The sequence below is a fragment of the Canis lupus genome, chromosome 5, assembly GCF_048164855.1.
Source record: "Canis lupus baileyi chromosome 5, mCanLup2.hap1, whole genome shotgun sequence".
NCBI lineage: Eukaryota > Metazoa > Chordata > Mammalia > Carnivora > Canidae > Canis > Canis lupus.
The window spans coordinates 25,123,679-25,147,965 of NC_132842.1; the positions used below are offsets into that span (position 1 = coordinate 25,123,679).

Sequence of the window (24,287 nt, forward strand, 5' to 3'; positions counted from 1 at the left end):
GCTGACCGTTTACGCTGAGGGCAGTGGCCTTGGGTCATTATGCCCTCATGCCTGGCCTTCCCTCTTGCGGGCAGGTGGATTTCTCCCCCAGCAGTGCCCTTGGGGAAAACGGAGAGAACCCGGCAGGACAGGGAAGCAGGGCCTGGATGACCGGGACAGTCAGCTAGGGGGCAGGTGGCCGCATTCTGGGCCCAGCCCCAGGCCCGCGGCCCCCTCCGCCAACGCGAGTCCCTGAGTCCCTGAGTCCCCGTCTTCCCAGGACGCGGCTTACGGCCCTGCCTTCTCCTTTCTCAGGTATCTGAAAGCAGGGCTTGTCCAGGGAGCAGATTAGAAAAGGATATGCCAACTTGTTCCCATACTTGAAAGCCGGAGAAAGCCTCGCCGTGAAAAGAACAAACAGAACCTGTTTGGTGGCTTGTCATTGCGGTGACAACACGAACCTTTCACAGGTGAGCACTGCTCCCCCGCCCCCCCTCCTCCTGGGCGGGCGGGGCCGTGGGGGGAAAAACACAGCCACAGCTCCCCAGCCCTCAGGGAACTCGAGGGTTTGATGACAAACATTTAAGAACCCAAGGAACAGCCGAGGGAGAAAAGTTTATTAAAACTTGTCTGGGTCATAGAGAAACACTCCTGGAGAAGACAATGCCTCCTTTTGTCACCTCCATCAGGGCGACGGTGTTTCTCGATAAGAGCATATTGTTTTCATATTTATCTTAGTTCTCGCTCTGCGTTCCTCCTGAATAAACATAAAGAGCTGATTTCTGAGATCACCTGTGTCAAAAACATCCCCACCAAACCCACTGAAGGGTCAAAGTCCCCGTGACCAGAGCTGTACGAATGTCACGAAGAGAACCCCTCTCTGAGTTCTTACAGATAAGAAGGCCAATCCTCAGGATCTGCTGAGGCCTCACGCATCAACCCCATGAAAACGGGGAGCCCACCTTAGGAGCCCCCCCCACGAGGAGTTGGGGGTGAAGAACCCTGTACCGTCCACGTCCGCGTGTGCAGCTCGGGGAAGACACAAGAGCAGGAGGGCCAGGCCCGGCCCGCATTGTGCACCTGCACGGACTCAGGACGCCCTGTGTCTTCTCTCCTCTTCCACCACTTAGGGTCACCTAAGAGGACGACGCCAGTTGGGGTGAGAAAAGCAAAGGTCGGCCTTTCTCCCACTTTTGTGCAGATTCGCAAGCGCAGAGGAGCCACACAGTGGAGCCGGGTTGGAGGAGGGCTCGGAACAGATGTGGTTACTCTGGTCTCTGCGGAGTATTACTGTGTGCAGACGAGACTCCAGGCTGGGTGCGTGTACCTCTCCTAAAAGCAAAGAATTCTTTTTTCTGGATTTTAAGTAGTAAGATGAAGAGTTGCATAAAAATGGAGAGTGAGGTACAGCTATCACTTTGAAAAGAAAAAAAAAAAACAACTGGACACTTCAAAAGTCATCTTTTCTTTTTTTTTAAGATTTTTTCATTTATTTATGATAGACAGAGAGAGAGAGAGAGGCAGAGATACAGGAGGAGGGAGAAGCAGGCTCCATGCAGGGAGCCCAACATGGGACTCGATCCCAGGACTCCAGGATCACGCCCTGGGCCAAAGGCAGGCGCCAAACCACTGAGCCACCCACCCAGGGATCCCCGATCTTTTCTTTTCATTACAGTTTTGCTTGGAAATGTGGTCCTTAACCTTGAAGATGACCCCTTGTGAGCGTCCTATCACGTAGTTACAGTGAGGGAACTAATGCCTCTCTGCAAACTAGAGGTTTGCGTTAACATGATACAGACACATACAGGTTACTTCATTAGCAACTATCGTTGGAACCTCGTGCAAAACGCATGGCTTTAATTACTAGGGTTTTGGGCACAAGAAATGGCCAGGGTAATAGCCAGTATATTATGAATAAATAGGAGGGGAGGATAGAACCATTTAAAAGAAAAATAAATGAGCGTTAAGTATAAACTGCAAAAACAAAGCTGTTTGTAACTTAAGATAAATCTCTAAAATTTATTTTTCAAAAATGTCATTATGAGAACAAATATACTAATATAGTGTCTCGTTCACCTTAATCACAACAAAGTCATAGGACAGCATAAAAGAGATAATTCTCGTACGTAAAGGATATTTAAAACGTCAGCCACATCAAGACCCTCTGTTCTGAAACACTGTGTACGGCATCTCACTCTGTGGAAAGGTAATACAGCCCTCAAGAACTCTTCAAACAAATGCAACATAAATGGGAGTACAATAAAAACTATTTTAAAAACCTGTAAAATCAAAGCACCTATTTAAATTAAGACCATCGGGAACCTACAGGATTATTTCAGGAGGACTCAGAGACACTAAATACTGTAGTTCTAAGGGGGAAAAAAGTGACATTTTATGTAACTTACAAGGCGAACTGAATACTATGAATACTATGAAATGTGCTTTGCAGCACATTTAAAAGTTTTAATTTAAATAATACTCAACAGGAGGAAACCGATTCTGTGACACTGGCTGAGACATAATAACAAAAGGGCGTGACTGTAACTGTGGCCCTTCCCAGTCTATTTTTAGAGGCTTAAGACTCCAGCCTTAAATAGTTTTAATAACGCTCGTGGCTACAAGTCAGCATGTAACCCACAGCCTGGGAGACGACCAGTTCTTTTCACACCGTGTAACCTAGTTTGCTGGGGTGTTTTTCCCCTTTACAACTAATCCTGAGAGATCCTGCTCACAGAACGTGAGGGATCTCAGGAACGGTTTCTGTTTCCCTCCGTTTACTAGCTACCCTGGCGCACGCACGGCAAAGACGGGGTGATAAACTGAAATCAGGTTATGATGGGGTGATAAATCCTTAAAAACGTGGAGCTACCTTGCTTTTCTGGAAGCCTACTTGGAATATCACTTTCCTTGGGTACAGAGCGACACGGGGGTGAGCAAGAAGCACTTTTGATTGTGGAGACGTGCCCTGAGAGGTACGGATCTCTGTGCCACCGTCACAGTGGGGATGGCTGCACCTGTCGAGGGAGGAAGGGCTTCCATCCTGTAGTGACTTGATAGGGTCGTGAGAAGTCTGTGTATGCGGACTAACAAACGTATGTACGTGTGAGCACACGTTTCTATAAACACGTTATGTACATGTATACACACAGTGCACGCTCACCCACGTATGTCCCAGTGACAAAAGCCCCCTGGAGGCTGACGAGACTTGCTTTCTGAAAATTACCACCTTTTCCAAATCCAACCTTTCCATTCCGCTCCCGTAACTCAAAATTACAGTAAATCATACCCTGAAGGTTTCATTTCAGTTTTCAATTAAAACAACCACAACAACCAATGGGCAAACCAAATTATATCCAGAAACAAGGGCACATCCAGGGCTAAACACACCATCGTTGGCCCCTGAAAAACAAACAGGAAAACCGAAGGAGATGCTTTGAGATGTTATGGAAATTGAACGGGCATTTTCTGTTTTATTTTCGCAGGAAAGGAAGAGAAAGATCCCTTTCATCGATGACTGCGTGTAAGACCTCCAACCTGGCTCGGGTGTCACGTCCTTGGGATAAAAGTAAGATGAGCGACTGAAGCAGTAACAAATCAGACCCAATCCCCCTCCTTCTAAATCCAAGAAAAGGTATGGCATTTAGGGTTTTGAGGGTTAGTCTCTGAGCTCCTGGAAAAAGGGAGTCAGGATGTGGGGCCGGACTGTCCTGGCAGGCTCACCGAGCTCTGAGGTGGCAGGCGGCGGGCGGCCCGGACCGTGGAGTCCTGGCACCTGTCATCTGTCATCTGTCGTCCTCCGCAGGGTCCACAGCCTGGGCTCCTCCCGCGGGCACATCCATTCGAGGCCACCCCCGCCACCCCCGTCACAAGTTCTCCTTCAGAAGGCCGAGCTTCCGCAGGGCCTCGCGGCGGGCCTCCTCCGTCGAGCCGCGGCCGGAGAACTGGACAGTGATGCCCTGGGGCCTGAAGCCCACGGCACGGGGCAGCGAGCCCGAGCGCTTCCGAGCATCCTGGCCGCAGCCCGGCTGCCGGGGCTCGTAGAAGCTCTTGCTGGCATCCTGGCGTGCCAGTTTGGTGGCAAGCGCCGGGTCTGCACGGAAGGTGACAGTCTTCCCGGTCGAGACCAAGGTGCTGGGCTCACTCCTGAGCATGTCATGAATACTCTGGAAGCCGTTGGCCAGGGGCAAGCAGTGCTCTGTCTGCACGCCTCTGGACTGCTGAGTGCCTGGCTGCAAGCCCGCCCGCGTGGACGCGGCCTCCTGGGCCGGGCCCATCGGCTTGCTCGGGCCCCGCGGCCCCGGCTCCAGAGAGCTGCTCCTCCCCAGCTCGGCGGGGTCTGCCCCCGCGGCCCCCGGCGACAGGAAGGAGACGCCGTTGATGTTGGCCAGGACCCGGGCCTTCCGCTCCTGCACGTTGACGGCCGCTTTGGAGATGGTCTTGTTGAACTCCTTGCCTGCGCTGTTGGTCACGCTGATGTTGCTCGGGAAGCGGTGGATCTTGGGCGCGGGCTGCGCCGTGGGTCTGGGCCACAGGCAGGGGTCCCCATTCCGAGGGGCCCCCGAAGGCAGGGTCCTCCAGTCCCCAGGCTTGCTCTCCTTGGAGGGGGACGGGGGTGCAAGTGCCTCACTTCCTGCCAGCTTCTCAGACATTTTCTGAGCGATCACCAGCGGGGTGGGGACAGAGCGGGGCAGTTTGGGGTGCTCTGCGGGAGGGGCCAGCAGCTCCTTCCTGGGGGATGTCGCGGCGGTGGCCACAGGCCGGGCGGGCAGCACGGGAGGGGCCTCTGGGGCCGCAGAGCCTGGTGAGGGAGGACCCCCTGCTTCTGGTTTCCTGCATTCCACGACGACATCGGGGGTGTCTTCCTTCGCGACAGGACCAGCCCCTGAAAAGGACACAGAATCCTCATAAGCTACCACCTTAGGTAAAAGTAAATGCACCCCATTTCCTTCTTGCTGAATTCATGAGGCCTCCAAGGGACACAGGGCCAGGGTGAGCAGCAGCAGCACGTCCTGTCACCTACCCTCCCTGGACCAGGAGAACGTCCTGTGTGAGTCTCACCACCACCAGATGAGGAGTCCGTTGGTGATGGGGAAGGTTCCAGTCTCAATGCTCTGTCCCTGGGACACACACGGAGTGTGTAGGCTGCTGGGGACGTGTGGACCAGGAGGGCATAATAACCCAGTGGTTATTATTCAGCTCAGTGGTTGAGCATCTGCCTTCATCTCAGGTCGTGATCCCAGGGTCCCGGGATCAAGTTCCCCATTGGGCTCCCTGCATGGAGCCTGTTTCTCCCTCTGCCGGTGTCTCTACCTCTCTCTCCGTGTCTCTCATGAATAAATAAATAAAATCTTTAGAGAGAAGAAGGAAGGAAGGAAGGAAGGAAGGAAGGAAGGAAGGAAGGAAAGAAGGAAGGAAAAAAGTAAGTTGGAAACGACTTCCAGGTGTAATTATTCATCTTACAAAGAAAACGTACAATGTACTTATGTTTTAGCTTTTGGGTTTGAGCTCGGATCTTGAGCAATCTTAGAGCCCTATTTCCACAGCATGACTTTTCAAATTGAGAGTATTTAGACTGGAAACGCAGCTGGTTCAGGGAAACAGGAAAAGAGCGGACAAGAGTTTGGCTCAGCATCTTCCTTGTAGGTTTGCTTGATTCGGGGCGGCCGCAAAGGAGAGGCCTGCTTTTTGTCTTTTGAATCCTGTGGAAAGAGCAGAGGGGATGGACGAGGGGGGATCGTCTTGCTGATTTTTTCTGATTGGAAAAGATACTGGAAAAGAACATGGGCAACGGGATAAGGATGAGGCAGAAACAGAAAGGAGAGTATTTTGGCTCTTACTACAAAATACTGCCGTTTTCACAAGCCTCTAGATGTATTATTTTTTTCTCCTTTGTGTCTGTGTGTGTGTGTGTGTGTGTGAGAGAGAGAGAGAGAGAGAGCGAGAGAGAGAGAATGAAGGGGAGAAAGAGAGAGAGAGCAAGGCCACGTATTCCATCAAATTCCACAGACTGGGGTTCTAGACTCCACATGTGGACGCTCGTTTGCAGCCTTGTCGGCAAAGAAGAGACTGAGCTTCCTGTTGTTATCATACTTTTAGTTCCTGAAGTTAATTTGAACTGCTGATCCTTTAAAAATGCCAGATCTTATACTTGTGCCAAGGGAAACACTTCCCGAGAGAAAGCCGCCCCGCCCTGCCATCCCTCGGGTGGTGTTTTCACAGTAGTTGTAAGTACCTGCTGGGGCAGGTGGGACAGGAGATTCTGAGGATGGAGATAAGTGAGATGAGGCTTTCGGTTGTGCAGCAGGAGATGGTGCATGGATGTACGTGCAAGCAGTGCTGGGCCGCCTGCGATCGGTATCTGTTAAGGATGTAGTAAAGGCTAGATGGCTGGCATGCTGAGGCCTACCTAGGGCTGTCTGGCACACTCAGCTGGTCTTCTTTTTTTTTTTTTTTTTTTAAAGATTTTATTTATTTATTCATGAGAGACAGAGAAAGAGAGAGAGGCAGAGACACAGGCAGAGGGAGAAGAAAGTTCCCTGCGGGGAGCCCAATGCGAGACTCGATCCCAGGACCCTGGGATCATGGCCTAAGCCAAAGGTAGATGCTCAGCCACTGAGCCACCCAAGCATCCTTCTTTTCTTTTCTTCTTTTCTTTTCTTTTCTTTTTTAATATGTGTAAGGAAAGCACCTACTTGGTTGGACACTCAAGCTGCCAAGAGCATGCCTCTGGCCTGAAAAACCCAATGGGGCCCAATGGCGTCCATCCCAGCACACACAGGGGAAGGCCACAGTGTCCCCCTGAAACACTAATGAACTAAGCTAGAGGCCTGGGCATGGGGCTTCGCTCCTCACCTGCTGTCTCGGTCGCAGCTGGGAGGCACTCAGGTTCCTCGGCCTTGGGGGGTGCTGGCTGCACCAAATCGATGACATCTCCTGGCTCTGAGGTTCCAGAAGCGCTCTCCTCCAGGGTCCCCGGAGAGTGGCAGTGTAGGCCGCTGTCACACTCGACTTGCTCCTCAAAGTCATCTTCCAGGGAATCAATGGTCTCTTCGAAAAACAGGATGACATCCTTTTCCTCATGTGTCAGGTACTTCAGGCTCTCATCATCCTATAGACACAGAAGGGATAAGACAAACAGTCGCCAGTCTGGAGAGAAAAAATAAGACGGAGCTGGGATCTGTGTAGAGCCCGGAGTGGAATCCACGGCCCTTTCAAAGTTCCCACTGGGGAGAGTCAGCCGTTCAGGTGGCCCCACTGACAAACGTGTGCCTGTGTGCCCCTCCCCATCGAACCTGCAGGAAAAAGAACATGGTCAGGAAGCTACAGCAGATAAAGGGACTTAGGACCTATTACCAACATCAGTCTTGTGGTTCCTGGTGAGTCAATGACCAAAGAAATCATTCTTCTTCAGACCTCCTTGGAACACTGGTCTCACCTTACTGCTCTCAGACGTCTTCCCACAACATAGCGGGGCACATCTTTGGTTAAAGAGAGTGGCACCTATGCACACACTTCTGTCCTCTTTCTCTGGAAACCTCACCAAAACAATGAGATTGACTGATCGATTGGTTGATTGAGTCATGAGAGACACAGAGAGGCAGAGACACCGGCAGGGGGAGAAGCAGGCAGGACTCAATCCCAGAACCCTGATGCAGGACTCGATCCCAGAACCCTGGGATCACGACCTGAGCCGAAGGCAGACACTCAACCCCTGAGCCACCCAGGTGCCCCTAATATTATTTTTTTAAGGTGAAAATCACAAAGACAAAAATAATAGGCAAGGAGACAGCATTAATGAAATGTGGGAAGTGAGGAAGCAGCAGGGAGCTGAGTGTCAGCCAGTGACCAACGTGCTGAGTATCGGGGACTCGGACGCTCAGGCACTGGGGCGCAGGGCAGTGCTGGGATGGGGGTGCCAGGAGGATGGTGAAAGGAGCAGAATGGGTTTAGCAGGAATGAGGTCACCCTGGCAGAAAACTCGATGTTGTTTCTTAAAGAAGGTAAAAGAGGGATGTGAAGCAGAGCTGATCGTGAAGGACCGTAATGGAAATAGGATATGAAGCCAAAGCGACACCCTCTGCACAGAAGCCTGGAAGTCCTCCCCGGGGTGTCTGAACATCCAGGGGCCCAAAGGGGCGGACACCACGGGTTCCCCGACCAAGCAGCTCAGCGAGATCCCCCCACAGGCAGAGGCCACAGTCAACAAACCCGTGAATTTGTTGAATTTCTAATCAGCTTCTCAATGTCCTCTCTTTAAATATGTGCACACACCGAAGGATCACCAAACGGCTGAGAAAACCCTTCACCATGAAAGACAAACCCGAACAAACAGAAAGGAAAAGAAAGCAACTTGCAAAACAAACTTTGCAGAACTGATGACAATTTCTAAAAGATTGCTATTAATGTCCCCAGAGAGATGAGGAGATACCGAATCCACCAAGAATGTGATGCTATTAAAAAAAAGAAAAGAAAAGAAAAAAAACAATCCAGAGGACCAAAAACAGCCCTTAGAAATGAACACAAGGACAGCAGCACTGAAAAATGAAACCAATGCCCACAAGATAAAGTAGAAAAACGAGTCAAGTAAAACAAACAGACAATTAAAAAACAAAAAACAAAAAACAGGGAAGACAAGAAAATTAGAAGATAAGTATGAGAGGGCCAACATCTGACATCAAGAGCTCCAGAAAGATAAATCAGAAAAACAGAGGGGAAGAAAGTATCAAAATAAATAAAAGAATTCAAGGAAGAGCTCCTTAAACTGAGGGCTTTGAGTTTCCAGATGGGAAGGCGCCATGAGAACCGCCTAATGAACCAGGATGCAGCAGCCCCCCATCCAGGCCCATCACCGAAATCTCAGGATGCCAAAGACCCAGACCCTGAAAGCTTCCCAGAGTGAAAATCAGGCCATTCTTTTTCCAAAAGAATATAAAGTGAAAAAAATGCAGATAGAAAAACAGTCGTCTCAATTTGACTTAAATATACGCATACTGGCAGCCCAGGTGGCTCAGCAGTTTAGCGCCGCCTTCGGCTCAGGGCGGGATCCTGGAGACCCGGGATCGAGTCCCACGTTGGGCTCCCTGCATGGAGCCTGCTTCTCCCTCTGCCTGTGTCTCTGCCTCTCTCTCTCTGTCTCTGTCTCTCATGAATAAATAAATAAAATCTTTAAAAAAAATACACATACTTAACATAACCCCCCCTACAAAATACTTAAAGTATACACAGTAAAATGTCGACAATGGCAGTGAGAGGGGGATGGAGGCAAAAAAAGAAGAAATGGGGGCAGTTATATTTGTGTCCTCCAGGGCACCTGGGTGGCTCAATGGTTGAGCGTCTGCCTTCGGCTCAGGTCACCATCCCGGGGTCCTGGATCAAGTCCCACATCGGGGTCCCTGCTCAGTGGGGAGTCTGCTTCTCCCTCTCCCTCTGCCCCTTCCCCACCTTGTGCTCTCTCTCACTCACTCTTGCTCACTCTCTTTCTCTCAAATAAACAAAATCTTTAAAGAAAAAAGTCATGTCTTCTAGTGAGTAGGATATGGGAGGAGGGTGTTTTTCAAAATCCTAGGAAACTACTTGACCCTCTATGAGTACAAACTTCGACAAAACAACCAAAAAAGTGGTGGAAGCAAACAGGATTAAAGAGCTGACCCCAGCAGAGGGGTGGGGAGGGGGATGGTGGCACCTGGGTGGCTCCATCAGTTAAGCATCTGACTCTTGATTTCATGTCAGGTCTTGGTCTCAGGGTTGTGAGTTCAAGTCCCATGTTGAGCTCCATGCTTGGCATAGAGCCTACTTAAAAGATAAAACATTGTTCACCGAGGTGATGCAGGGAGAATGCTTCTCCCACTGGGATCTGGGCAGTTACACAAATGCCCATCCACTCAAAGCACCTGACTCCCAGGCCCATCGCAGAGCCTGCAGGCTTCACAAATTCAGAGATGGTTGAAAGCATTCATTTGTTTTTGGTACGATCAACCCAAGAATACATGCAAATTTCTCAAACTCGCCTTGGCTACATTAGTTTAAGCCTGAAGGCAGGAAGACTCAGGGAAAGGTGACCAGTCTGCAGCTGAGTCCGGATATAAACCTACATTTGCTGCATCACAGACATGTGTCTGCTTTGGTAGATGCAGACAAACAGCTCTCCGAAGGGCTCGGCCAGCGCACACTCCCTCCGGCCGGCCTGCTGGCTCTCCCTCTGGGGCAGGCATATGGCAGTGTCTCATTTTGATTTTCTTTTTTCTTTTTTAAAGATTTTATTTATTTATTCATGAGACACACACAGAGAGAGGCAGAGACACAGGCAGAGGGAGAAGCAGGCTCCCTATGGGGAGCCCGATGCGAGACTCCATCCCAGGACTCCAGGATCACACCCTGAGCCAAAGGCAGACGCTCAACCACTGAGCCACCCAAGTGCTCACTGCTGTAGATTTTTTTAAAAATGATTTTTATCAGATTAAGAAAGTTTTCTTTTATTCCCAGTTTGCTGAGCATGTTGATTTGAAAATAATGAACAGGTTTTGAATTTTGTCAAATCTTTTTATGTGTTACAGTGGTTCTCAGCTGGGGGTGATGTTACCCTTCATAGGGCATTTGGTGATGTCTGGACACACTTCCGGTTGTTGCGACTGGGTGGCTGCCACTGGCATCTCGGGGTTGGAGGCCAGCAGTGATGCTCTACCTCCTACAAGGCACCGGACAACTCCCCACATAAAGAATGACCTGGCTGAGGAGCCTGAGGAGAGATGATCATCTATTTTCCCTCCTTTATTCTGTTAATGAACTGAACTACAACGATTGGTTTTCAAAAGTTAAACCAACCTTGCATTCTCAGAACAAGTCCAGTCTGGTTGTGATGTCGTTGTTCTTAGACATCACTGAATTTGATTTGCTAATATTTTGTTTACAATTTCTATATCCATATTCACAAGAAAGATTTGGCCTGTAGGTTTCCTCTCTTTGACATCAGTTTTTATTTTTTTTAAAGATGTTATTTATTTATTTATTAGAGAGAGAGAGAGAAAACGAGTGAGGCAGAGGGGCAGGGGCAGAGGGAGAAGCAGACTCCCTGCTGAGCAGGGAGCCCAACGTGGGGCTCGATCCCAGGACCCCGAGGTCAGGACCTGAGCCGAACACAGGTGCTTAACTTACTGAGCCACCCCGGTGCCCTGAGATCAGGTTTTGTATACCTTTCTTTTTAAAATGTCAACTTTTGAAACAATATGCCCTAAGATTTTAATTTTAGTTCATAGCTTATCTTTTTGCTCCACCTTTCCTGAGATTTTGGGGGTGGGGCGTGGAGGAAAGACTGAGTTTAAGAATACTTTTTCTCCAGCTGCAATTAGAGCACATTCACATTAACCAGAGCTGTGTAATTTTATCAGTCCGCATACCTAGCCCTGTACAGTCCCTGAGAACCTCAATACCCCCTCTAAGAACAGGGTCGGCGTGAGGGGCATTAGAGGAGGGGCAGGCTAGTGTGAGGGAAAATGAGCACAACGTGTTCATGACTGAGTACTTTCTATTGAGCACCGGACCAAGGGAAAGAGAAATGGGTTTTTTAAAAAGCCAGTATGGTCGTCTACAGGGCATGTGACTGAGGAATTTATACTTTATTCAGAGAATTCCAGGATCCAGCCCTACCTAACCTTTCCCATTTCGTCTCCTACTACTCTCCCCTTTCTCCTCTATTCCACGGGTGGTAACTTTTTCTGTAAGGGGCTGAGGGTAAAAGATTTGGGCTTTGCAGGCTTTACGGTGGTAACTACTCAACTCTCCACGTAGTATGAAGGTTATAGACAGTGTGGTCATGAACAAGAAGAGCTTTCTTACAATAAATCTTTATTTACAAAAACAGACGGGGGGCCAGAGTTGGCCTACAGGCCGTGGTTGGCCAACTCTTGCTCTATACTCCAATCACATCAAACCACTCGCCATCTCCTCTGCCGGCTTTCATGTCAGCAGTGCCCGTCTCTGCGTAGCTCTGTCTTGTCTATCCTTCATGTCACCACACCTCCAGCCTATTCCATAGCATCTACTGAATCAGACATTCAAATATTTAAGCATCCCCTAAGCATCAGGCAATGTAAATATAATTGCGTGAATGATGTTCTTACTGTGTCGTTGACCATCTCATGAGGGCTTTAGATAAGAAAACAGGAAAAAAAAAAGATAAGAAAACAGGTAGTTACTTCAGAGTCTGGAAATGGCTCCAACACGGTGACTGCAGGGTGCTAAGGAAATAGGTGTCAGTCCACACTCTTGGGGGCAGGGGTCTGACCTGGAACATTCTGGCGAGGAAACGATACCTGTCAATAATCTGAGAGAAGTGGATGAGAGTCAAGAACAAAGGGACACGGGGTTAGGTAGTTCTGTGTCTGAGAGATGACATGGGCTATCGCATGGGAAATATGGAATGTGGGAAGCAATCTGGATGAGACTTCAAGGTCAACTAAACGAGAGCCGGGGTGATGGGAATAGAGAGGAGGAGGCGGGGCTTCAGAGAGATTTTAAACGTAGAATCAGCCCCTCATTTAAAATTCTCTACTACAGTCGTTCATCATCCAGCTTTCCGGCTCTCCAGACTTCACACCTAGGAGCCTCATGCAGCCGGTGCGCCTCCCCCTGTCTCCCGGAACCACCCACAGAGCTCACAGGCTGCCTTGTCACTGTGACCAGAATGTCAGCTGCCTCTCCACCATGTATGGCTGCTTTGTCCCTCTGACAACCAGAACAGGTAAGCTGCATACGAAATCCAGGGACATCATTCGTTTCGTGACTTTCCCAGAGTTTCACATGGTGGGATCATCTGGAGGGTCACCATGGATGGTGCAGGGCCTTCCTGCCTCGTCTTCTCTCCACACACCTTATCCTTGCCAGGCCATCCTGTCCCCCCATCCATTTGGCATCCATTCTTCCGCCTTCTCAGACCCACCCGACCACAGCTCAGTGATTCAACGGGGGAAAAAACTTGCAAATCTAAAAATCATTAAGGCTCTTAGCATAACAAAGGTCCCTGTAGTTAATAATTACAACCGTCACAGATGTTGCTAGGATGACGTGATAACGATAACAAGCATAACCAAACAAAATGTTGGGGGAAATAAATGAATGCTCTCTACCCTCTTCCTCCCACTTTGCCTTTCCAACTCAGTGATTCAGTGGGACCATGCACAAGATTTTTTAATACTCTACTTCAGTCGTGTGCACAGGGAGTAGAATCAAACAGGCAACTGGCCTGTAACAGACTTTCAGGCTTAAGACACACGCCAACTTCTCAAAGTGAGTGAGGGGCAGAGAGTCTGAACAGGGCATATAACCCTCATGGATCTAATCCAACTTCAAAGCAAGAAATCCCAATGTTTTCATTTGGAAAACGGGCTTCGAAAGGCCAGCTCCTACACAACCATTTTGTGTTCTAGGACAGACTGTAGGACCCTCAGGCTGCAAGACACAGCATGCAGATCAATCAGCTCTCACTGGGGGATGTAAACGCCGGGTTCGGGGGCAATGGAATGATCCCGAGGGTCATACAATGACGCAGTAGAGTGGCCAAGACTAGAACTTGTCTGATCTTGCATCTTGTTTTGTTCTACTTATTTCTGTTTCTTCTTCTTTAAGATTTTATTTATTCATGAGAGACACAGAGAAAGAGGCAGAGATACAGGCAGAGAGAGAAGCAGGCTCCCTGCAGGGACTTGATTCCAGGACCCTGGGGTCACGGCCTGAATCGAAGGCAGACGCTCAATCACTGAGCCACCCAGCCATCCCTACTCATTTCTGTTTCTTTCTTCCTTTCTTTCTTTCTTTCTTTCTTTCTTTCTTTCTTTCTTTCTTTCTTTCTTTCTTTCTTTCTTTCTTTCTTTCTTTCTTTCTTCTTTCTTTCTCTTTCTTCCTTCCTTCCTTCCTTCCTTCCTTCCTTCCTTCCTTCCTTCCTTCCTTTCTTTCTTTCTTTCTTTTTTTAAGATTTTATTTATTTATTCAAGAGAGACACACAGAGAGAGGCAGAGACCCAGGCAGAGGGAGAAGCAGGCTCCACGCAGGGAGCCTGACATGGGACTCGAACCCGGGTCTCCAGGATCACGCCCTGGGCTGCAGGCGGCGCTAAACCGCTGTGCCACTGGGGCTGCCCGTCATTTCTGTTTCTAAGGCCATACTTATTCAAGATGAGAGGCCTCAGATTCTTGCATCCCCAATCCATGTGAGGTCTCTCCCTGGAGTTAGAGGCCATGAGACTGGTGCATATCCCTACACACCTTCTCCATGCTTGGCCCAGCCTTGCACGCTGACCTAAGAGGCAGGACCCAAAAAAAGCTGTGGGCTCCGCAGGCTGCCTAATTCCCCAAACCAGAAGCTGCCCTCCACAGGAATGCCTCTGTGCCTACACCTGAGAGAGGAAAGAAAGCAGAAGTTGACAAAAGCCCCAGCGCCAAGGGCAGGGGAGCAGCATATTCAGGGCCCCCGGGGATGCTCATGCTGTCTCCCTTGGAGAGATGAAGACGTGGGCCTGGGGGAAGAGGCAAATCTGTGGGGCCAGGAAGTAAGTGAATCGGGGGAAACGGGGGGTGATCACTGGTAGGTGTGGGGTTTCTTTGGGGCTGGTGGAAATGTTCTAAGTGTGATTGTGATGGTGACTGCACAACTCTACTAAAAACCCCTGATGGGCGTACCTGAAACAGGTGCACTACCTGATATATGAGGGAGGGGAAGAGGGGCAGGGAGAATCTCAAGCAAACTCTCCAAGCTTAACAGAGGGCTTGATCTCACAACCCCAAGACCATGACCTGAGCTAAGCCCAAATCAAGAGTCGATGCTCAACCCACTGAGCCATCCAGTCACCCCTGGATGACAGACTGTTATAATGAATGCTACCAACAGTTCTAAAGGTCAACAGTCCTAGATATGCCTGTGGGAGTCCAGATTTGGGACAGGTTTTCACGTCAGCAGAAATGCAGAGAGGAAAATGACCTTTGTTTGGCTAAGCAAAAAAGTTGAGGAAGCTTAAAATACTCATAGTAAAATAAACTCATAATAGACTAAAAAAGTACTGAGTTAATCAATTTCTTAAGTTTTTTCTTCTTTCTTTCTTTTCTTTCTTTCTTTCTTTCTTTCTTTCTTTCTTTCTTTCTTTCTTCTCTCTCTCTCTCTCTCTCTCTCTCTCTCTTTCTTTCTTTCTTTCTTTCTTTCTTTCTTTCTTTCTTTCTTTCTTTCTTTCTTCTTTCTTTTCAAATTCATTTATTACTTTAGAGACAGAGAGGGAGAGTGCACGTGCAAGTGGGGAGAGGTGCAGAGAGAGAAGGAGAATCCCAAGCAGGTTCCACGCTCAGCATGGAGCCTGATGTGGTGCTCAGTCTCAGGACCCTGAGATCATGACCTGAGCGAAAACCAAGAGTGAGATGCTTAATGGACTGGGCCACCCAGGTGCCCCTGAAATTTGGCTTGGCCTGCCTGAGTGGCTCAGTTAGTTGAGCAATCAACTGTTGGTTTTGGTTTGGGTCATGAGCTCAGGGTCGTGGGATCGAGTCCTGTGTCAGGCTCTAGGTTCAGAGGTCTGCTTGTCTCTCTCCTGTTCCTCCCCACTCCCCTGCTGTGCGCTCTCTCACAAATAAATAAACAAATAAATAAATATTTTTTAAAAATAAAATAAAGAAATGTGGCTTAACTGCCAACTAAGACAATGTGGCAGCTCCTTGTGAGAGAGAAAAAAGACCTTGTAGAGCTCATCTCTAGTCTAGAACCAAAAAAAAAAAAAAGTCATCACAAGATTACAGTGGCTAAAAATACTCTTGAGATGAACCAAGACCTCTTGGATGCCAGCCTCTGGGGTCGGCAGCCTAGAGTATTTTGCTTTGGCAGAGTGTGATCTGCTGTCCCCGTTTGCTTTGCCCACACACCCAAATGACCTTCCAGGCACCTGAGCATGGCTTTGAGTGTCCCCTCGCCCCGCAGCTGAGGCCGAGCAGGGGCTGGGGGTGCAACCCGCCCACGTCAGCCTCTGTGGAGCTCCCTACGTGGCCTCAAGGGCTGTGCCGACCTGGCCAGGCCCCCCCAGAGAGACCACAGGGGGCGGCAAGGGCTTCATTGTGGTTCCAGTTGGCAAGTCACCATGGTGACTTTGCACTGGGACCGAAACCTATACTTCTGGCTGGAAAAGAGACACACAAACCAGAGAGGGCCGGCAGTGCGCACCGCTGTGATTACGCATCTAGAGCCGTGGCTTCCAGGGGTCACCGCCGCACTCCCGGCTGCCCTGAACACCCCTCAGCTGGCAGTTTTAGAAAGTTCCATATGGAACCGCCTTGCAAGACTGGCACTGAGCACCCCCTACCCCAGGTCCCTCGTGAGCAGGTCACGCTGTCCCCAAGCTTCACTCTTGCCACCCAGCTGTGGGTTCCTGGAAAGATGAAAACCGTGTTGACCTCTCCCACCAGTTCCTGCGCGTAGGTGTTTATTAAAGGTTCATTGAATGGAACTGCCCTAAAAGCCATTTAAGCTTTGGCGTAAGTTTTGGGCTCCGGAGGGTAAGGAGCCAGGATGGGAGGGAAGTCGGGGTCCCGGCTGACCCAGGCGGCTTCTCCTTCCTCTCCGCCGTTCTGCTTCCTCTCCTGGAGATCCTCCAGGCCCTGCCGTGTCCGATCGCTGCCCAGGAGCCAGACCTCGCCTGACCCAGCCACGCAGGCCACCCCTGCTCGCCCTGCCCTCCTGCTCCTTGACAAGGGGTGAGGCCAAAAGGCACCCGGAGGCTCCGCGGAAGGAAGGGGGTAATCAGGAGCTGACAACTGCTGTCTGACCGCAGACTTGTTATGTGACTCTGGGGCCGCGATGTTTGTTAGCTCAGGGAGGGGGCGGATGGGCCACTGCAGAGTCAACCTCCGAACACTCGGGATTGAAATCTGGATCGCTGGTTTGGCCCAAGTCAGAGGTAAAGATGAACAGGAGGTACGCCTGGGGAGTCAGGGCGCTCCCAAGCCACGCTCACAGAAGCCTGTGCCTTACCAAGCCCCTTCAGAGCAGCGGGTGTCAAGAGTTTCCCTCACTTTTCCGCCAGGCGGTCACCTTCTCTTCTAGAGGGAGCTCCAGGGCACCTGCAGGCTGCAGGCCCAGCTGTGGCAGCGGCAGCCAAGCGCAGGACCAGGAGGCAGCCCTGGGCGTCCTGTGAGATGCGTGCTCCAGATCCCAGCCCGGAGGGGTCACGAATATAGGTGACCCTACAACCTAAGCTTCCTCAGTCCCCTTAAACAGCGACCACTTATGAACATCTCCAGAATCTTCTAGAAACTTTTATTCTGAATCCGCATCACTGACCGAGGTAGTTAGTTCCAGAACCACTCCACCCACATTGTAAAGATGTGCTGCCTTGTGTTGCACTGAAACCGTCCTTCTTAGGTTGCAAAGGGAAAAAAAAAAGTTCCAAAGGTATCCTCTTACTCAAGATTTCAGGATTTGGCCGTTCTGTTCTCGTTTTAGCTCTGCCTTTCATTAAAAGTGTTCAGAGGAAAAATTCCTTACAAGAGAAACAAAGTACAGATACAAATACAACCAGCCTCTTCCTGATAAAGACCGCATCCTCTGCCCTCTTAGAACAGCCCTGGTCATCACAGCGACCATGTGGGGGGCTAGAACCACCCTATTTAAGCCGCTATTTCCATTTTTAGCTTGTGCTGGCTCAAGAGAAACGTTTCCATAGAGTAAAGATCCGTTATACCCCAGGCAACCCTTCCAACTAGTGGTTGAAAACTTTCGGATACTCTCATTTAACATCAGGCATTAATGTTTTATCTTGTTTTAAAAATAACCCTTGCTGGGCAGCCCTGGTGGCTCAGCGGTTTAGCGCCGCCTTCGGCCCAGGGGATGATCCTGGAGACCCGGGATGGAGTCCCACATCGGGCTCCCTGCATGGAGCCTGCTTCTCCCTCTGCCCCTCCCCACCCCGTGTCTCTCATGAATAAATAAATAATCTTAAACAAAATAACCCTTGCTTTGGGGCACCCGGGCTTAGTCAGTGAAGCATCTGCCTTCCGCTCAGGTCATGATCCCAGGGCCCTAGAATCCAGCCCCGCATCAGGCTCCCTGCTCATGGGGAGCCTGGTTCTCCCTCTGCCTCTCCTCCTCCCACCACTCATGCTCTCTCTCTCTCTCTCTCAAAGAAATAAAATCTTTAAAAGAAAATAATAACCGTTGCTTAAAAGAAATGCTTCCCTAAGTCAGAACTAGGTCATCTCTTATTTAAAGAGCTTTCCAAGAGGCACTTCCAACACCAAACAATCAAGAAGCCTAAAAACACTGTCACTGACTATTCTTTTCATGAGGTCAGGGATTACAGGGAAGCAAGTGGCACAACTACTATGGCTGAGTCTCATTCCAAAAAGATGAGTCAGAAAAAGTCCTGTGACTTAGAATAAAAACACACAAAGCCCCTCTCCGCATTTAGACTCCCCAAAAGTTCACATGATTTTTAATGGTGTAGCTAGTTCACTGGTGAAAGGGGCCGGCGGCTAAGACAGTGCTTCGTAAAAGTCAAGTGCTGCATGGTTGTTGAGAAAAGTTCAGTTCCTAATTAAAATGCCAAGTTTTCCCAGCCTGCCAGTTTGCTCTAAGGAGAATCCACAATTGTGCGAGGACACAGATGACAGCTAACATTGGCTCGATGATCTTCCAGAAAGAGAAATGCTTGGAAACGAGCAGAGGTCTAAGTAGAAGATGCTAGAACAGGACTGGGATGTGTCTTCCGAGAAAGAGGTAGCCAAGCGGAGGTACGCGGCAGGATTTTGCAGTCGCACGCACACACACATCTTGGAAATACAATTTCATCGTGCACTTTCTGACAGGAGAATCTGCAGTGTCCTTCCCACAATTATGCTCCACTGGGTGCAAGGATGGGTGCTGTGGGGGAACAAGGAGGAGTCGCACACAGGGCAGGACCACTTCAGGACATACCAGGGAGAAAAGACCCGTGGAGGACAGGCATCCTGGGTGTTCACTCCAAAGCCAGGTGCCAGGATAGGAAGGGCACGAGACGCACGGGTGTTCTCCCTTTCTGTGTCATTGTTAGGGGCCGAAGGAAAAACTCAGACTACTGATGAGACCGAGATACAAAACAGAGAGAGCATGGATCCAAGAAGAAGCAACAACCGGATGAAGCAGGATCCCACACAACCTGGTAGCAAGGAGGGCCTTAGCCAAAGAGGCTGGCATTAGTAAGGCCACATTGTGTGCTGGCCAGCTCGTCCTTACAGTCATCCTGGGGAAAGAGTTCTTTTTTTAAAGATTTTATTCGGGCAGCCCGGGTGGCTCAGTGGTTTAGCACCGCCTTCAGCCTAGGGTGTGATCCTGGAGACCCAGGATTGAGTCCCGCGTCGGGCTCCCTGCATGGAGCCTGCTTCTCCCTCTGCCTGTGCCTCTGCCCCTTTCTCTCTCTCTCTGTGTCTCTCATGAATAAATAAAAAACAATAAAGATTTTATTCATTTATTTATGAGAGACACAAAGAGAGAGAGGCAGAGACATAGGCAGAAAGAGAAGCAGGCTCCATACAGGGAGCTTGACATGGGACTTGATCCCAGGACCCCAGGATCATGCCCTGGGCCGAAGGAAGGGACTAAACTGCTGAGCCACTCAGGTGCCCTCCAACTCTTTTTTTTTTTTTTTTAAGATTTAATTAATTTATTTGGAGAGCATGAGTGGGGGGAGGGGCAGAGGGAAAGGGAGAGAGAATCTAAAGCAGACTTTGTGCTGAGCCCAAGGTGGGGCTCGATCTCACGACCCCGAGATCATGATCTGAGCAAAAATCAAGAATCCGATGCACAAACCAACTGAACCACCCAGGCTCCCCTCTTTTCAGTCCTTTGAGCTGAAAGGTAGCAGGCCCCAGCTGGTGTGTTAGGGCCTTCAGGGGCATGGTTTCCTTGGGGGGCTCAGCAGCCAGGTTACTGGCTGCAGCGTGAGATTCCCTTTGCTGCCCAGTGGAGTGCTCCGCATCTGGGCAGACCTTAAGATGATTCCAAATAAAATGCCACTTTGCAAAGGAAGTGTGCCGAGATGTCAAGCTAGTGAACCCAAGAGGATGTTGTGAGATATTCCTCACTAGGGAGGGGCCTGGCGCAAAAATCACCCAGCCGGAGCATCGGAGAAGACGGTCACTCACCAAAGTCAAACTCCTAGAGCGGGAGCTACTGCTTCGACTCCCCAGGCTGTCCCCTCTGCTCAGGTCGCTGAGCCCGCAGCTGGGGGACACATCCGAGTCCATGTCCGAAGAGTCCGACTGCTGGCGGTTTACAGGCATCCCCACAGACGCCCCGGCCGCTGGCCCGGTCACAGGAGGCGGGGAAGGGGCCAGGGTGCCATTCTCAAGTAGCCACTGCGTCTGGAGAAACCAAGCATAGGGGTTAGAGTCTACACAGTGAATGCCAGGTCCCCTGAAATGAAGGCCTCCGTGTGGGTCAGAGGTCACCTCGATTGGCAGCCTCAGCTGTCAAGATGAAGAGAAGCAGGAGCCCCTAGATCAACCTGTTTGCTCATTTTCATCTCTTCTTTATACCCCTTTCCATCATGGAAATGTGAATCATTTTTTTAAAGATTGATTGATTGATTATTTATTCATGATAGACAAAGAGAGTGGCAGAGACACAGGTAGAGGGAGAAGCAGGCTCTCTGCGGGGAGCCCAATGTGGGACTCGACCCCAGGACCCCGGGATCACGACCTTAGTAAAAGGCAGACGCTCGACCACTGGGCCACCCAGGCGTCCCAAGGTGAATCATTTTTAGGGAAAAATGGGACATAGTAACAGTTACTTTCTTGCTGAAACATGGATAGGATAAGGTTCTTGTTCCCTCCTTTGCCCCGAGGACCTGTACTCTCATGTTCTTTCCCACTCAGATACAGGATTTCCCCAGGCTCTTTGTTGATTCTAGTCTCTTCTACCTCAGACACCAGAGAATTATGGTTCCTCTTCCAGCTTCGGTGCAGTTCAGAGCTGAGTGAGGTGACAAGAGCTAGCAAATTGCGAATGGAAGTCTGGGTGACATCTCTGAGACTCTAGACTCTCTGGGGGCCGTGATGCTCTTGCAATTTCTACATAAGATACGAAGGTACCGTAAGTTAATACTATAAGGAAGTTCATATTTTTACTTTCGGGAATAAAGACAGCGAAATTTCCCCTACCAGCCCCTTGGTTTCACACTCTCTTTTAGCAGGAAATTCAGCTCAGTCTCTGAACAATGGACAATGGAGTTCAACAAAACCTTCTAGAAGACCAAACAAGATTAATAGGGAATAAGGGAATAAGCCTCTTGTGGAGCTTTAGGGCCAGTGGAGAGATATGAGCCCACGTCATTCATTCCTAAACTGAAAATACTGCCAGGTGGTCTTATGAGCCCCTGTAAGAATTCTGCGGGGCATGTGAGCTCAGATAACCATGGGCACAAGTGTGTGTGTGTGTGTGTGTGTGTGTGTGTGTGCACGCTTGCATGTGCATCCATTTTTAACAGAAACAAACATCTGTGGAGAAAGTCCAATCAGTACTGAATACCTCTGGGTGGACTTTGCCATTTAAAACTTCAAAAATTACTGTGAGATCTCCTTAGGGAAATCCTGAAGGTGTGAGAACAGCTTAAAAAGGAAACTATTCCTCGCCTGGCTTCTCTTCATTTTTTGGGTGAATCAGCCCAAGTTAACAAGCAATTTAAGAGCAAGGCTAGGAAACAGAAGATTTTGAGCTTAGATATGCTTTTTGGAAGTTGCCATTATTCTAAATGGTTAAAAAAAAGACCAGAAAATTTTAAGTTTTTTTTTTTTTTAAGATTTATTTAAGGGAGAGAGAGAGAGTTCAAGCAGGGAGTGGGGGGCAGAGGGAACAGGAGAAGCAGACTCCCTGCTAAGCAAGGAGCCTGACGCAGGACTGGATCCCGGGACCCTGAGATCATGCCATGAGCTGAAATCAAGAGTTGGACGCTTTAACCAACTGAGCCATCCAAGCGCCCCAGAAAACGTTAAAGGCTTTAAAATTTGTTTAATAGGAAGCAAGCCTAAACAAGGCACAGACTTTATTTAAACTGTCTTACGTAACCAATAACATGTCACATCCCTGGGACTGTGAGTGTCGGGGGCCTGGGTGAGGTGGGTGGGAAATCTAGAAAAGACCCACCGACTCTCATTCCTGAACTAAGTCACCGGTCCCAGGAAAGGATGGAGATGCGGGGCAGTCAGTCTTCCCCCAACACAACAGTGGGGTGAGGATGGGGCGGTGAGATGCTGATTAGCCCCACGCGAGGCAGGAACTCAGCGGAAGTGCCCTGTCTTTGGGAAGGGCCTGGAATTGTGCAACAGGCCTGTGCGTAGGAGCAGCGCTCTGAGGTGTTCACAGTTCGGCTGGAGGGCGCTACCTTCCCAGCACGTTGGAGAACACACCTTTTTTCTTGTGTTACTGCAATTTTAAAAGTTATTCGGACACCGTAAAACTGTAACATTTAGACTTTTACAAATTGCTGTCTTAAAAGAATATGAGGAAGCTGACCAGAATTCTCCAGAAGGCAGAGGTTGCTGGGGAGAAAGTGCAAACCTTGATCTGAAATCCTTCACAGGTTCAAGGTGCCAATCTTCTGTGATCTCTCTCTCTTTTTTAAGAGTTTATTTATTTATTTATTTGAGAGAAAGAGAGCACAAGTGGGGGGGGGGGCGCACAGAGGCAGAGGGAGAAGCAGGCTCCCTGCTGAGCAGGGGGCCGATGCGGGGCTCCATCCCAGGCCCCCAGGATCATGACCTGAGCCGAAGGCAGACACTTCACCGACTGAGCCACCCAGGCGCCCTCCTCTGTGATCTCCTAAGACATCTCCCTACTCCTACTTCCCTGGGAACTAAAAATATGGAATCGCATGTGGTCCCCTGTGGAGAGAGGAGTCTTCTGAAACAGAAGGGAAAGGAAGCGGCCTTCTTTCCTGGTCTGCACTGGGAAGAGAGCAGGGCAGACAGGTTGGACAGGAGGGACTCCCCCACTCCTAGGAGACAGCATGAGCATGGGAGGGAGAGACAATCTCAAGCAGACTTTGTGCTGAGCTCAGAGCCTAAGGTGGGGCTCGATCTCATGACCCTGAGTGGAAATCAAGAGTCCGGTGCACAAACCAACTGAGCCTCCCTGGGGTGTCCCTCCTTTTGTAACCCTTTGAGCTGAAAGGCAGTGGCCCCTTGCTGGGATGGTCATTACTATCCTAAAATATTTAGGATCCTTGTCCAATCACGGGTTCACCCGTTGGGTTAAGAGATTAGCCCCACAGGTGAAGAAGCTGACTTCTTACCCGAGGGCAGAACCAGCCTCACCAAGAAGTCCCAACAAGCCAGACACCAGGAGCAGAAATTTGAGCCTCTGTCCACTTTTTTTTTTAAACTTTATTTCAAGAGAGAGAGCAAGCAGGGGAAGGGGCAGAGGGAGAGGGAGATGGAGAATCTCAAGCAGGTGCCACAATCAGTGCAGAACCCGATGTGGGGCTCGATCCCAGGACCCTGAGACCATGACCTGAGCTGAAATCAAGAGTCGGACGCTTAACTGACTGAGCCACCCAGGCGCCCCCAAGCCGTGCTCACTTTCTGTTTATTTTCTTACCCTTCCTGTGTTTATTTCCTCATCATTTACTAGTAACCTCCTTGTTTGTAAGGGTCTAATTTATCAGTTGAGCAGAGACAAGGAAGACAAGGCCACAGCTGATCTACAGTCTCAGTAAATCTACACCTGGTGAGCACGGCAGGTGGGAAGGACAGCAGCTATGGGGCTGGAGGGCTCCTGGGGCTGCTGGGGCTGTGGGAGTCAGGCAAGTGACCCCCCCCCCCCAAGTGAGTGCCCTGCAGCCAACAGAGGAAGGCGGCTCTTTTTCTTCGTCTTCCTCGTGCATTCCAGAAAGATCTAGAATGACCCAGACGTATCCAGCATCAAGTGGCCTTTGCCGTCACCCCACGCCACCTCTGTTCCTACCCATCAATACACGCTTCACTTTGAGGCCTCGCTTCCTTTCTAGGCCAAGCACATTCTTCAGATATTCGCTGTTTTCCTATCTCACCTGGACCAGATTCCAGGTGCCAGGCAACCACCCGTGAGTCAGAGGAACCTGATGTGGGCACCGGTTCTTAATTCGGTAAGGTATCCGGCCTACTGAACACGTGGACGGGGGTAAAGCCTGAGCAGGTGTATTTCTTAAAGGCACCGCACACAGTTCTGCTCACAGCAGGGGCCCCACTCAGCGCCTTACAGGGACCACGGGAGCTCAGAGCAAGGGGTGCCAGTCCTCCTGGTGGTGGTCAGAGACTTCACAGACGGTGACAGCA

At 49.9% G+C, this 24,287-nt stretch overlaps 1 protein-coding gene across 4 annotated transcripts in view; it reads right to left on the minus strand.

The window, feature by feature from the left end:
- Positions 1-1,436: 1,436 nt before the first annotated feature.
- The window catches only part of PROSER2 (proline and serine rich 2), a 40,725-nt gene continuing 17,874 nt past the window's right edge, over positions 1,437-24,287 (minus strand). For all 4 annotated transcript variants that reach the window (XM_072825838.1, XM_072825836.1, XM_072825837.1 and 1 more), the window contains 3 exons: positions 20,121-20,339; positions 6,832-7,087; positions 1,437-4,861 (listed from right to left, as the gene is read on the minus strand). In XM_072825838.1, the coding sequence (XP_072681939.1) occupies positions 3,843-4,861; positions 6,832-7,087; positions 20,121-20,258 (1,413 nt within the window). In that variant the 5' untranslated portion in view covers positions 20,259-20,339 and the 3' untranslated portion in view covers positions 1,437-3,842. The remainder of the gene's footprint in view (positions 4,862-6,831; positions 7,088-20,120; positions 20,340-24,287) is intronic.